The sequence below is a fragment of the Alligator mississippiensis genome, chromosome 3 (assembly GCF_030867095.1).
Source record: "Alligator mississippiensis isolate rAllMis1 chromosome 3, rAllMis1, whole genome shotgun sequence".
NCBI lineage: Eukaryota > Metazoa > Chordata > Crocodylia > Alligatoridae > Alligator > Alligator mississippiensis.
The window spans coordinates 1077266-1090015 of record NC_081826.1 but is presented as its reverse complement, the minus strand read 5'-3'; the positions used below and the strand labels follow the sequence as shown (position 1 = coordinate 1090015).

The 12750-nt window shown below is 52.9% G+C and overlaps 1 protein-coding gene across 4 annotated transcripts in view; it reads right to left on the bottom strand.

The window, feature by feature from the left end:
* Positions 1 to 12750, bottom strand: part of LOC102575220 (uncharacterized) — an 85790-nt gene that overhangs the window by 23016 nt on the left and 50024 nt on the right. For all 4 annotated transcript variants that reach the window (XM_059723620.1, XM_014605342.3, XM_019485617.2 and 1 more), the window contains 6 exons: positions 11558 to 11638; positions 11226 to 11345; positions 10254 to 10470; positions 9400 to 9533; positions 4659 to 4856; positions 1665 to 1813 (listed from right to left, as the gene is read on the bottom strand). In XM_059723620.1, the coding sequence (XP_059579603.1) occupies positions 1665 to 1813; positions 4659 to 4856; positions 9400 to 9533; positions 10254 to 10470; positions 11226 to 11345; positions 11558 to 11638 (899 nt within the window). The remainder of the gene's footprint in view (positions 1 to 1664; positions 1814 to 4658; positions 4857 to 9399; positions 9534 to 10253; positions 10471 to 11225; positions 11346 to 11557; positions 11639 to 12750) is intronic.

The window sequence follows — 12750 nt, the reverse complement described above, 5'->3', positions numbered from 1 at the left end:
GTGTCGCACGCAGCCGAGGGCCAGGGAGTGTGGGGGGATCGCTAAGAGGAGATGGGGCCTCACCCAGGACCTGGGGCCCAGATGGACGCAGCCCTCGGCAGCAGGTGGGCAAGCGAGGGGTGTGCTGGCTGTGGGTGCTTGGCTTTCCCCACCGCTTCCACCACTGACGCTGGCCCTGCTGCCTGCTAGCCCTGTTGCTTGCCCTGCGGATCCAGCATGAGGTGGATCTGACCCCTTGCTAGACAAGATTGCTGCTGCCAAGTCAGATCAGTCTAGCTCCCGCCAGCGGGTCTCAAAGCACTCTGCACTCACTAACAAAGCTGTGCATTGCTAATTATGAGCCTTTATCGCCAAAGACAAGGGACTGCTAGTCTGATCTACTGTGGCAGCGTGCATTGGGAATCTCTTACTGTGAAGCATGGGTCACTCGGGGCATGTGTGTGTAAATGATGTCTTGAGAGGTGGTGGGTTTTACACAGTGTACATCGTTTGTGTCGCTCGTACATTAGCCCCAAAGGGCCACGTTCTGTGTTGCTGCTGTAACAAAAGCTGCAGCATTTAAGGCCCTTTGTCTTTAAGATGCACCCTGTAATTACTGCCATACATAGCAAGCATGGGGGTAAAACCTTGTCAAAATGCTCCTAATGGGGAAGAACATGTAAAGGAGAGAAACACCCACACTGCCAGAGCACACTTCTCACAGAGCAGCTGCTGCCCCTCCAACCCCGCTATCCTCTGCGCAAGGGAAGTCTACCCAACGCCTTTAACAGGCGAACTGGGGAACAAACGTTCCTAAGCTGGCTAAACACTAAGAGCCAAGGACTAAACACTGATATTGGTTTGATTTGATGGCACATTATGATCTACCCGACTCCTGATTTTTTTCCAGGTGTGAAAGGGGGGAACGACTCTCCTCCCTTCTGACAGGCCTTGATCTCCCAGGAATCAGCTTCCTTTCTTTTGCTAACTGTGAGTCTGCTACCCCTGCCGTTTTCTCTCACCCGCTCCCACCACTGGGTTTTACCGTGCTGTGCTTGGCTGGGTCCGGTCAGGCCTGCTAAAGCCTGCCTAGTATTCAAAGGCTTTTCTAACTCTATCCCAACTATGCAGTTGGCCCAATAAAAGACACCACCCTAATAAATCCTTGCTTCTAGCATAATTTCCAGTCCATCACAGCCCACTTGGACCAGGCCGTCGTTACTCTAAGTAGCCAAGTGCACCTTCTCTGCAAGAGCTGAAGCACGTGGACCTCCCCTACAGCCCCAGGGCAACCGGTGCAGTTCTGCACTTGCACGAGGGTCTCTAATCGCAAGACAGGATCAGAGTGATTTAATGTAATACTAGCGAGAGCATCATCAATCATGTCCATTCAGGAGGAGACGCCGAGATCAGACACCAGCTCCGTCAGTCCCTGGGCAGTCTCCAGCAGCAAGGAGGCACGGTATGAATTGGCTTCCTCTGCCGCTTCTGCTCCAGAGGGGAAGGCTGCTATGAAGTGTGGCCACTCCCCGCATCACCCGCTGGAAGGTCGCACTCACTGCCCTGGAGAAAGCTGGCCTACGGGAAGGCTGGGCATGCATTTCTGCACAGGGCACAGTCAGCAACAAGAACTGCTCTGCTTGCACACTGCAACCGCTTCAGGAACCTCTGGGAAAACTCCGTACCTGAAGACATCGCTCCAGGACGTGGAGATTGCACTGTACATCGGCTCTGCCAGCAGCTCATTGAAATCAATAAACCCACAGGCAACAGAGCCATAGACACCTTGACGAACGCACGCGGCCCGGTACGTGGCATATGGGTAGCCAATTCTCTGCAAAATGGAAAGTGAGAGAGAGAGGATCGATCATCACGTTTCAAAGTACACAGGAGGCACCGATCCCACTCTGCAGCAGGCACATGCACTTGGGTTGCGATGGGAGGAATGTACTTCTGAAGACAGAACAGCAAAATTATGCACGTCTAACTACTGAGTGGATAAATGAGGTGTGCTCATGCAACACAGCTGCGGAGCACAGCAGAGTAAAGAAACAAGAGATACTGAAAAGGGGGCCAAGCTTACTCCCAGGACAATTCTGGCCCTGCTGTACAACTGCGCAGCCTTCTCCCACAACAAATCGGCCTGCCAAGTTACAGGCAGACTGTGGGAAACACACAGGAACAGCGAGCAAACTCCACGTGCAAGAGCCCTTTCCTCACGGACACTGATTGCAGTGAGGTCGTGCACAAGCGGCCCACTGAGCTAGGCACTGGGAAAACACTCGTGACACAGTGCACCACCCGAAACCATACAACATGGAGAACAGTATATGGCAGTACAGTCAGTATATGTCAGCAGAAGGCAAGGGAGAGTTGGACCTTATAGCCTAACCAAAGCAGGGACATGTGTATAGCATACAAAAGCTTGTGTGCGCACATATGTGTATATATGTGCATGCGTGCGTGCGTGTGTGTATGTGTATATATATATATACACACACACACACACACACACATACACACACATAATACACACACATATACATACATAAACACACATACATATACAAGCTCTTATGCAGAGTTTAAATTATGGTTGTCTAGGGTGGCTCGCACAGGGCTGATCCTGCCTCAGGCAGGGGTTGGACTAGATGTGAGCTCTGGAGCTCCCTGCCAGCCCCACGGCTCTATGACTCTGTATAGTAGAAGCTTTCCAGTGCTGAAGTTCACGTCATCAGATGCAATGAAAGGACACACAGAAAGCAGAGTATAAAGAGAGATTAGGATACAGGGCGCTTGTACACATGACGATTTGCCCAGGTACATGATGAAACATGACGAAACATCGCCATTTGGCTAGCATAATGATGTCACCGTGTCCACGTGCACGAGGTTTTGCCATGTCGAACTGTCCCAGAGTGTGGCAACTTAGACCACCTCCTATGTATTTTAGTTTGATCGTGGCAGATTGTCCCATTGTGGACAAAAAATCTGTCACATGTGCATGTCACATACATGTCAACTTGCCAAATTGCGTGTCCTGAGCCCCCTTGCCCAGCAGGTGCTGCTACAACTTGCTGGTACTTTCAGGTACTCTGCAGTGTAATTTGTGGGTTTTGTGTAATGAAAGTTTTAGCACACCAGGTGTACCTGCAGAGTCTGGCACGGATCAATCTTCTGCTGACTTCCTCTTTAAGTTCGTTAATTAAATTAAATAAATATATATATATTTTTAAAAACCTTTTTATGTTAGTTTTCTCCAAATTCACTCACGTATGTTGAAGATTGCGGTGCCTGAACTATGCCAGGCATCAAGGAGCACAGTCTCATTTCTGAAAATCAGTACTTTCATTATGACAGTAATGAAAGTACCGAAATGACACTTAAGTAAAGTCTGTCTAGTAATAAAACTAAACAGCTGTCACTGATCTGCACCTATCACGCGTGCGAGCTGTAGGCTAGTGCCCCCCGCTGTCATTTAGTCCCAAGAGTTCAGCGGGATTGCACTGTTACGCAGCGCCCCTACGGTATTTAACTTCAAACAGCACGCGGAACAATTTGGAGATTTTGACCTGTCACCCATAACAGTGACGGTATAAACTGACACCCATCGTGTCACTTTAAGGGAGACAGACTGAGACAAGGTAGCACCCCCCACACACATCTCCCCCAGACAAGAGGGGAGAGGAAGAGAGAGGCAGGAGGGAGAAGAAGGAGGGGGCAGTGCTGGGAGAGACAAGCCAACAAGCAGTGAGCAGACAGGAACAAAGGGGTCACCAAACCTGACCGGGGAGATGGGATAAGAATCCGGAGTCCCCGCTGAGCCAGAGAGCAGACAGGCACAAAGCTGCACCGCGATGACGTTTGTGCAGCACCGCAAAGACATCAGAGGCTACTCGGGGAGAGGCAGAGGACGAGGGGGAGCAGGCTAAGTGTACCGCAGCCGCAGGGTCATTAACGGAGTCCAGCTGCACCAACACCAGTGGCAGCGTCCCCATCCGCAGACCTTACCTGACTACAGCCTCTGCCTAGAGCAGGGCTACAGCACACTTGGACCAGGCCTGCAAACAGGACGGGCGGAGAGCAGAAGAAAAGCCTTCTCTGCATTTCAAATTTCGAAGGGGCTGCATTACAGCAGCCATTTAAATCCTCCTGCTCTGTGCTCTTGACACCAAACGTGCCCCTCCTCGTGGCTTTCGGTGGCACCCCCCGGTAAGCAGAGGGGAGCACGGAGCAGGGAGGGGATGGCAGCCAGGCTCTCCAAAAGGTCACCAGCCTCTGCTCTACACAGCAATCTGCTCATCTCTGCCAGCAGCTGTGGGCTGCTCCTCCCTTCGCTGGGCTGGGGGCTGCACCTGGTTCCCTTCAGGTGATTTTCAGTTCCCTGCAAAGGTTCCTTCCCACCTCCCCACCCCAGCTAGGTAAGAGTTTGCTCTGAAAACAAGGCACGGGCACAGGACGCTCCTTCCCGCAGCCCCACAAGGCTGTCGGGGCTAGCCTTGTTTTGTATCTGCCGTCTTGTGTGCCCTGCATGTCACAGCATGCGGGGAGGGGGGTGCAGAGGCTCTTTTGCAATGTAAAGAGAGAGAAAAGCAGCAAAGGCAGTGCCAGGCACGGGAGACAGGGACACTGGCAAGCAGGCTGACTGTGACACAACAGCAGACAAACATGCATCTTACAGGCAACCCCCAGTGTCTAACAGTGTCTTCACACCACTCCTCTGCCTCTCTTGTTCCCTTCTTTAGGCTGGAGAGGATGAGAGAGAAGTCGCGCTCGATGTCCTGGACGCTGTCTTCCACTACTTTCTGAAGGAGCTCGGGCACTTGGGACAAGCACTCCTGCACGATCTCTTGCACCTGCGCCCGGTGAGAATTGTCCTGAGGGCAAACAGAAAGGATCCCGACAAGGCCATGTCAAGAGGTCACTTCGCGGCTAGTCTATGAGTCCCACCTCCTCCCACAGACCTCCGTCAGTGGTTTCAGAGACATCCAGAGACCTACGTGCAAGGCAAGCAACCGGCGTCTGCCTCTTGCTGCACTACGGAGGTTGGCAACGGTTCTTCCACGCGCAGAACCACGAAGGGTGCGGGCCAAGGGAACAGGGACCTACTGTTCACCAAGTCCCAGAGCACTAGAACCAGGGGGCACCTCCTAAATTAGTCGGTGACAGGTTTAAAACTAACAAGAGGAAGTATTTTTTTTACGCAACACGTAGTTAACATGTGGAATTAATTGCCGCAGGAGGGGGCGGACAGAGAGCAGAGCCAGGTTCTCAACAAGGGTGTGGATAAATGCTCAGAGGGTCGAACTGTTAATGGCTATTGAGCAAAATGGTTGGAGATGTCTCCTCTGGCAGCTCCCACCCAATAAATGATGGATACGAGGGGATAGGGATAGATCGCTCTAGAGATCTGGTTCAATGCTCTCCTTGTACTTCTCCACTCCTGCCACTGTCGGAGACGGGATACTGGACCGGGTGGACCATTGGTGTGGCCCAATTCTGGCCCTGCTGCCACAGTAAAACCTCGTTAGTTCAATATTAGATAGTTCAAAGTGTTGGAGACCTCTAAACTATTATCATTCCCCAGCCAAAAGGATAGGTTTTTGTATGAATTATGACATGGCCAATTCAAAATATGTCTCCTTTGAAATTCAAAGCTGTTTTCTGGTCCTGTGGACCAGGAAAACCTTATTAATTTGAAATGCAGGGAACCAAAAATACTGACTCAGTTTGCACACATGGAAACCGCTATGGCCATGTCACCCACGTGCAGACCTTACTAGCGGATACAAATGGAGTGAGGACTAAATAAGCAGGTTTCATGGGATATAGCACTACGAGTTCTTAATGTAGACCGGCAGCAATGATCTAGGGGCTCTTTTTCTTCTGCTTAGATCAATCTCAGTGTGGAAGTGTCCTGCCAACCCCCACCAACCCCCCTGCAGACCCAGCATCCCTGATCCCACAAAACTGGCCCCGATCATACGTGTAGCTGGGGCTGCTACCCCACCGCCCACCCCTGCACACTCCCCTGGGCCCTGGCACTTGCTGTCTGAGCCCCGCTGCTCCACGTGCAGGATCGGTGGCTTCCTGGGATAGGGGATGCCGGGTTTGGTGGGCCAGTTCTGCACTGAAAGTGATCTACGCAGAAGGAAAAAGCCCCTAGATCATTGCTGCTGGTCTATATTAGGGACTCCTTGTGCTGCATCCCATGAAACCTACTTAATTAGTCACTGGGATAACTCCTCACTGCAGTCTCATCAGCTAGTAAGGTCTGCACGTGGGTGAACTAACGTTGTACATACCCACCATAATCTGCATACATGCAAATTACTATCAGTACACTTATTTTGAGCCCATATACCTTTCAAAGTCACTATTTCTTGGCTGTGTGTTTCAAATTAACGAGGTTTTACTGTTGTGTTCTTGTATCTAATTGCTGCAGATACTGGACACCTGGCCCTGTGTCCAAATGCTGCCCAGCACAACATGGAAACAGCAAAACCCCAAGCGCCTGCAGCCCTTACAACCCTGACAGGGAGGCCAAGCTTATGGAGCCTGCAGATCTCAGACTGCAAGATCTTCTCTGAACCAAGCGCTCAGGACAGGTTTCATGCTGAGACTGTTCCAGCCAGAACTCAACACTGTGGACCTTGTTCAATAGCTTCACCAGCGACCTGGAAGATGGGATGCAGTGCACCTGCAGCAAGTCTGCAGATGGCACCAAGCTGGGAGTATAGCAGATACACTGGAGGGTCAGGCTAGGATTCAGAGTGACCGCAACACATTGGAGGGTTGGGCCAGAAGAAATATCATGAGGTTCAACAAGGACACGTGCAAAGTCCTGCACTGAGGAGGGAGCAATCCCATGCGCCGGTGCAGGCTGGGGGGCGATGGGCTGGGCAGCAGCTCTGCAGAAAAGGACCTGGGGGTAACAAGGGACAAGAAGCCAGCAGTGTGCCGGTGTTGCCAAGAAGGCTAATGGCATCCTGGGCTGCATGGGTAGAAGCATTGCCAGCAGATGAAGGGCAGTGATTCTTCCCCTCTATTCAGCACTGGGGAGGCCACATCTGGAGTCCTGTGTCCAGCTGTGGGCCCCACTACAGAAAGGATGTGGACACATTGGAGAGAGTCCAGTGGAGAGCAATGAAAATGGTTGTGGGGCTGGGGGACAGGACTGGTGAGGAGAGGCTGAGGGACCTGGGCTGATTTAGTCTGGAGAAGAGAAGACTGAGGGGGATTGAATAGCAGCCTTTACTAAGATGTGGGGGGAAGTGGGCACGCAAGAAGGGAGGAATAGGCTGCAATCGGACCTGGACAGGTTACAGGGGTGGGCGGATGAGAACAGGATGGGTTCAACACTGACAAGTGCAAGGTGCTGCACCTGGGGAGGAAGAACCAGCAGCAGACCGACAGGCTGGGAACTCCCTTCTCATCAGTGCAGAGACAGAAAAGGATCTTGGAGTCATTACTGATGCCAAAATGAACATGGGCCAACAGTGTGGGGACGCGGTCACAGATTCATAGATGTTAGGGTCGGAAGGGACCTCAATAGATCGAGTCCGACCCCCTGCATAGGCAGAAAGAGTGCTGGGTCTAGATGACCCCAGCTAGATACTCGTCTAACCTCCTCTTGAAGACCCCCAGGGTAGGGGAGAGCACCACCTCCCTTGGGAGCCCGTTCCAGACCTTGGCCATTCGAACTGTGAAGAAGTTCTTCCTAATGTCCAATCTAAATCTGCTCTCTGCTAGCTTGTGGCCATTATTTCTTGTAACCCCCGGGGGCGCCTTGGTGAATAAAACCTCACCAATTCCCTTCTGTGCCCCCGTGATGAACTTATAGGCAGCCACAAGGTCGCCTCTCAACCTTCTCTTGCGGAGGCTGAAAAGGTCCAGTTTCTCTAGTCTCTCCTCGTAGGGCTTGGTCTGCAGGCCCTTGACCATACGAGTGGCCCTTCTCTGGACCCGCTCCAGGTTATCCACATCCTTCTTGAAGTGCGGCGCCCAGAATTGCACGCAGTACTCCAACTGCGGTCTGACCAGCGCCCGATAGAGGGGAAGTATCACCTCCTTGGACCTGTTCGTCATGCATCTGCTGATGCACGATAAAGTGCCATTGGCTTTTCTGATGGCTTCGTCACACTGCTGACTCATGTCAGAAAGGCCAACCGCACCTTGTCGTGCATCCACAGATGCATCTCGAGCAGGTCCAAGGAGGTGATCCTCCCCCTCTGTGTGACGCTGGTCAGGCCACAGCTGGAGTACTGCGTCCAGGTCTGGGCGCCGCACTTCAGGAGGGATGTGGACAGCATGGAGAGGGTCCAGAGGAGGCCACCCGCATGATCAGGGGGCAGCAGGGCAGGCCCTGCAAGGAGAGGCTACGGGACCTGAACCTGTTCAGCCTCCACAAGAGAAGCCTGAGGGGGATCTGGTGGCCGTCTACAAACTAGTCATGGGGGACCAGCAGGCATTGGGGGAGTCCCTGCTCCCCCGAGCACTCCCAGGAGTGACTAGAAATACCGGTCACAAGCTGGCAGAGGGTAGATTCAGACTAGACATCAGGAGGCGCTGCTTCACAGTCAGGGCAGCTAGGATCTGCAAGCAACTTCCAAGAGAAGTGGTGCTGGCTCCTACCCTGGGGGTCTTTAAGAGGAGGTTAGACGAACACCTTGCCGGGGTCATTTGACAGGGGGTCAGACTTGATGATCAGTCAAGGTCCCTTCTGACCCGACCAACTGTGAAACTATGAAACCTCCCTGCAGGGGGGCTGCGAAGAGGATGGAGCTGGGCTGTTCTCAGTGGGGGCAGATGACAGGACAAGGAGCAATGGGCTCAAGCTGCAGCAAGGGAAGTTGAGGTTGGATATTAGGAAAAACGTTCTCACTAAGAGGGTGGTGAAGCACTGGAACGTGTTACCTAGAGAGGTTTGGGAATCTCCATCCTTGGAGGTATTTAAGACCCAGGTGGACAAAGCCCTGGCTGGGAAGACGTAGCTGGGGCTGGTCCTGCTTGGAGCAGGGGTTGGACTAGATGTGACCTCCTGAGGTCACTTCCACCCTCATTATCTGTGATTCACTGGGGTTTAAGCTGCTTTCAGACTTTCTTAGGCTGGCCACAGCTCAGGACACACGCTTTGAAATACCGTGGTTTAAAGACTTGGCTAAAGAACTCCCCCATCCACACTCTCCTATCATATGAACCCCTGGTACTGGCCAAAACGAGCATGTTACATTGGATCTGAGTAAGTGATGTCTCTGTCTAGGACGGAGGACCCGGGGGGGCATCGCTAAGGTCAGTGGTGGGGATGACACTGTATGCCTAGATGCCATACGAGGCCACCCATTACTGCGCATTTTTAAACACACCGATTCAGAGGAAACCACCGCAGGCGTAAAGCTAAGAGGGTTCGTGCGTGCTTACCTCCGCTCTCTGGTTGGTCAGGTAATTAACCACTTGACTTATGACACGAGACAGGCTCCGGATTAACTTCTCCGTTGCCACCATGCTGTGTTGCAGGGCGGTGTGAATGGCAAAGCTCTTCAGGGCTGGGATTTCTGAGCACAAACAGCCAAGAAGCAACATCACCCCTTCTCCTCAGTGACCTCCTCCACCCCTCGCAGCGCCGAGCTCTGCCCAAACCCCAAATAAAGAGGCAGTCTCTGCCTTAAAGAACTCCAGGCTAACGGACGACACAACAAGTGAGGTGGCGAGCGAGGACCAGACGTGCCGGGAAACCCATGCTTGCAAAAGCCAGCAGAACCAGGTGATACAAAGGCATGATTTGAACATACTGTATTCTCACACACGACACACTGTTTTCTTAAAAAATCAGCTACTGGCAATTGGGGTGCGCACTCTACACGAGGAAAGACAGTAATATCACTTTCTGCAGCGGTAAGCCTCTCCTGGAGAGAGCAAAAGCAAAGCTGCGCGTGGCCCACAGTGAGCAGCACAACACGCATGCTGGGCTCCCAAACTGCTGCTGCTCAGTTGCTTTCTGCTCCTTACCCGTACTTTCAAGGAAAGATCTTTGCTTCTTTGTCCTGCCTTTCAAAAACAAGGTGCATATCTTACGTAGGGGCATGTCGTATGTGAGAAGATGTGGCATTAATACAGGGTATTGGGTTCTATCTTGGCCATGTTCTTAGAAACACGTGTTATAAAGCTGGTCTATCAAAGGAAAATGAGATGGTCATGGTGGTAGCAAGCAGACAGAAGAGACCGTTATGTCGGCAGCACGACCACCCCTAGCCAGGGAACATCACCGCACGTACCCGTGTCCTCGTCATCGTGGAAGACTTGGGGCTGCCCGTCTCGGAGCAGTTTCCCGTGCAGCTTCAGATACTCCGTGGAACTGACTGTGAAAACCTGAAGCTGACGCTGCCTGGATCCAGCTTCTCTGGGGTCCCTTGCATCTACGGTGCTGAACTCCTCGTCCTCCATCTCCTCTTCATCCTCATCCTCCTCGCACACTGCTTTCCTTCTCATTTTCTGAAACACAGGGCAACTTGGCTTCACCTCTGCTCAAAGCCGACAGGTGACCACCTGCAGCGGCTGCAGCTACCATCTAAATCGGAGACGCTGGGCAAGTCAGCCCTAAACAGCACTGCCGGTCTTTCTATGAGGCATGCTCTGCTTCAGCCACTGGTCATCAGGCTCAGCATGAGCTTTGCTGGATGAAATTCTGGTGCATGCACGACACAGAGGGATGGACTGGATCAGCATCAAGCATCCCTTCCAGGCTACAAGCTGTCAGAGGACGCACTGCCGTTCTCACGGGAAAAGCAAAATGGACACAGAGGCGCCCCTCTGAGACGATGTTCCAGGGTGCCCTAGGCTGTCCTCAGCAGGGGATGGGAATCGGAGGGGTAGCACCAATACCACCGGGATTCCCTTCCCTTTTCCCTGGATGCTGATATTTCAGAAGTCAGGGGTGGCGAGTGTCACTGGGGGCAGTGCCGGGGCTGTTAGCAGGCTGGATCCTGGAAGGGCCCAGCCCGCACCTGGATGCATGGGGTGGGGGCGGGGATGGGGGTGGAGCTGCTCACCGGGGAGTGGGGAGCAGCTATGGCCTGGGTGAAGCTGGATGCAGCTGCATGGAGCTCCCACCACTCCCCCACTACCAAATTTCCCAGCCCGTGAAGGTCCTCATGGGCCAGAGGTTGAGCACCCGTGGGGCCAAATCTAGAGAAAAGCAGCAAAAAGCCAATGCCTGGCTGAGAATGGTTACCTCCGTGCCCACCTACCTGAAGGCCGCTGTTGAAATCCATACATATCTGCTGCTTGGAAAACTTATTTCGCGCCTGGACGCAGATCAGACTAATGGCACGAAGCTTCGCCTCTTTCTCCCTCTGCAAGGCACTGACCTAAGAGCAGACAGGAGGAGTGAGAGGCGATCATCCGTGCAGAATGGAGGGCGCTGAATTTGCAGCTACAACAAAAACCTGGAGCCGCGCGTGGGCATGATCTCGCTGGGACATCCCTTCTGCGCAGGGGTCAGAAGGACACGACTGCTCAAGGAGGGAGCTTAGAAGAACCCACCCTTCCCCATCATGTCACAGCTCTCGGTGCTACTCACTCTGAACTCCCTCTCCAGGAGCTGCTTCCTCAGGTCGTTTTCTGTCTGGGTCCGAGTTTCTGCATCACGTCCCTGCCTTTGCTGTATGCAGGGAGGAATATTGGAGAGCATCAAAGCCAGACCCTGGCAGGCAGCAAGGCAGTGCCCCCTGCCCCAAGCGGTATTACCTAGACCTTCCTGGGCTCTCACGGATACTTAATGGTACTTTCTAGGCCATGGCTTGTTTGCTTTTCTAGCAGAAAAATTCTGTGCCCCGGAAGCGTGTGGCTAGCTGTACCTGAACCCCGTCTCGCTAAAATGTGCCTTGAGTTTTTGGACAGTTTTCATCTGTACCAATTAATGAAGTCCCTTGGAAGAGCACAAAGGAAATCTCATGACCATCTCCCTCGAGCCCAAGTACAGCCAGGGCACTTCCACTCCAACCTGCGATTAAAAAAGCATCCTCACCCTAAAGACTTCCCTCCCCCTCCTGCCAGAGGACATGGCACAGGGAGAGAGGACATCCCTGCCGGCACCTCAGACTGGCCCTCATCTCATTCAGAAGGGGAGAAGGCACTTTCCAGTGCAGAGACACAGCCAATGCTCCTGTTTAGACCACAAGTTGGGAAGACCCCAAATCCCCAAGCTTGCTGAAGGATAAATGCTCTCTGCCCATGGGTTGAGCAGGCAAAGACCTGGGGAGTTCTCAGTACCACTGTGCTTTAGACTTGCCCATAGACAGGACGGCTCTCCGCGTTCCCACTCGAGCTCTCGATGCCTAAGTGCAGCCTGCTTGCTCAGGCAGGGCTGTCATAAGGCAATTTGCTCTAGCGTGGCCTGGCAGGTCTCCGCTGTCCGGAAACTCGTGGCCTGACTTTGGGTGGCAGGGCACCAGGTCAGCCGGAGGGGCGCAGCTGTTGTCTCACTCTCCTAGGAAGCCAAATGCACGACCCCCTCGCATACCCGATTTTCTACTGCCCTCAAAGCTGCTTCAAAAGAACTACTTTACGGGGCCAGAGCACAGGTCCACCCAGCCCAGTATCTTGCCGTAGCAGTGTTGCACAAGGCCCTTCAGAGAGCACCTGCTATGACGCTGTCTGGATTCGTCCAGGTAAGTGAAACCACAGCTCCTTGTAAGGATTTACACACACAGAATGTAAAATCAAACCCAGCTGAACCGTGGAGATGCTAGCCACAGTGACACCAAAAAGAGA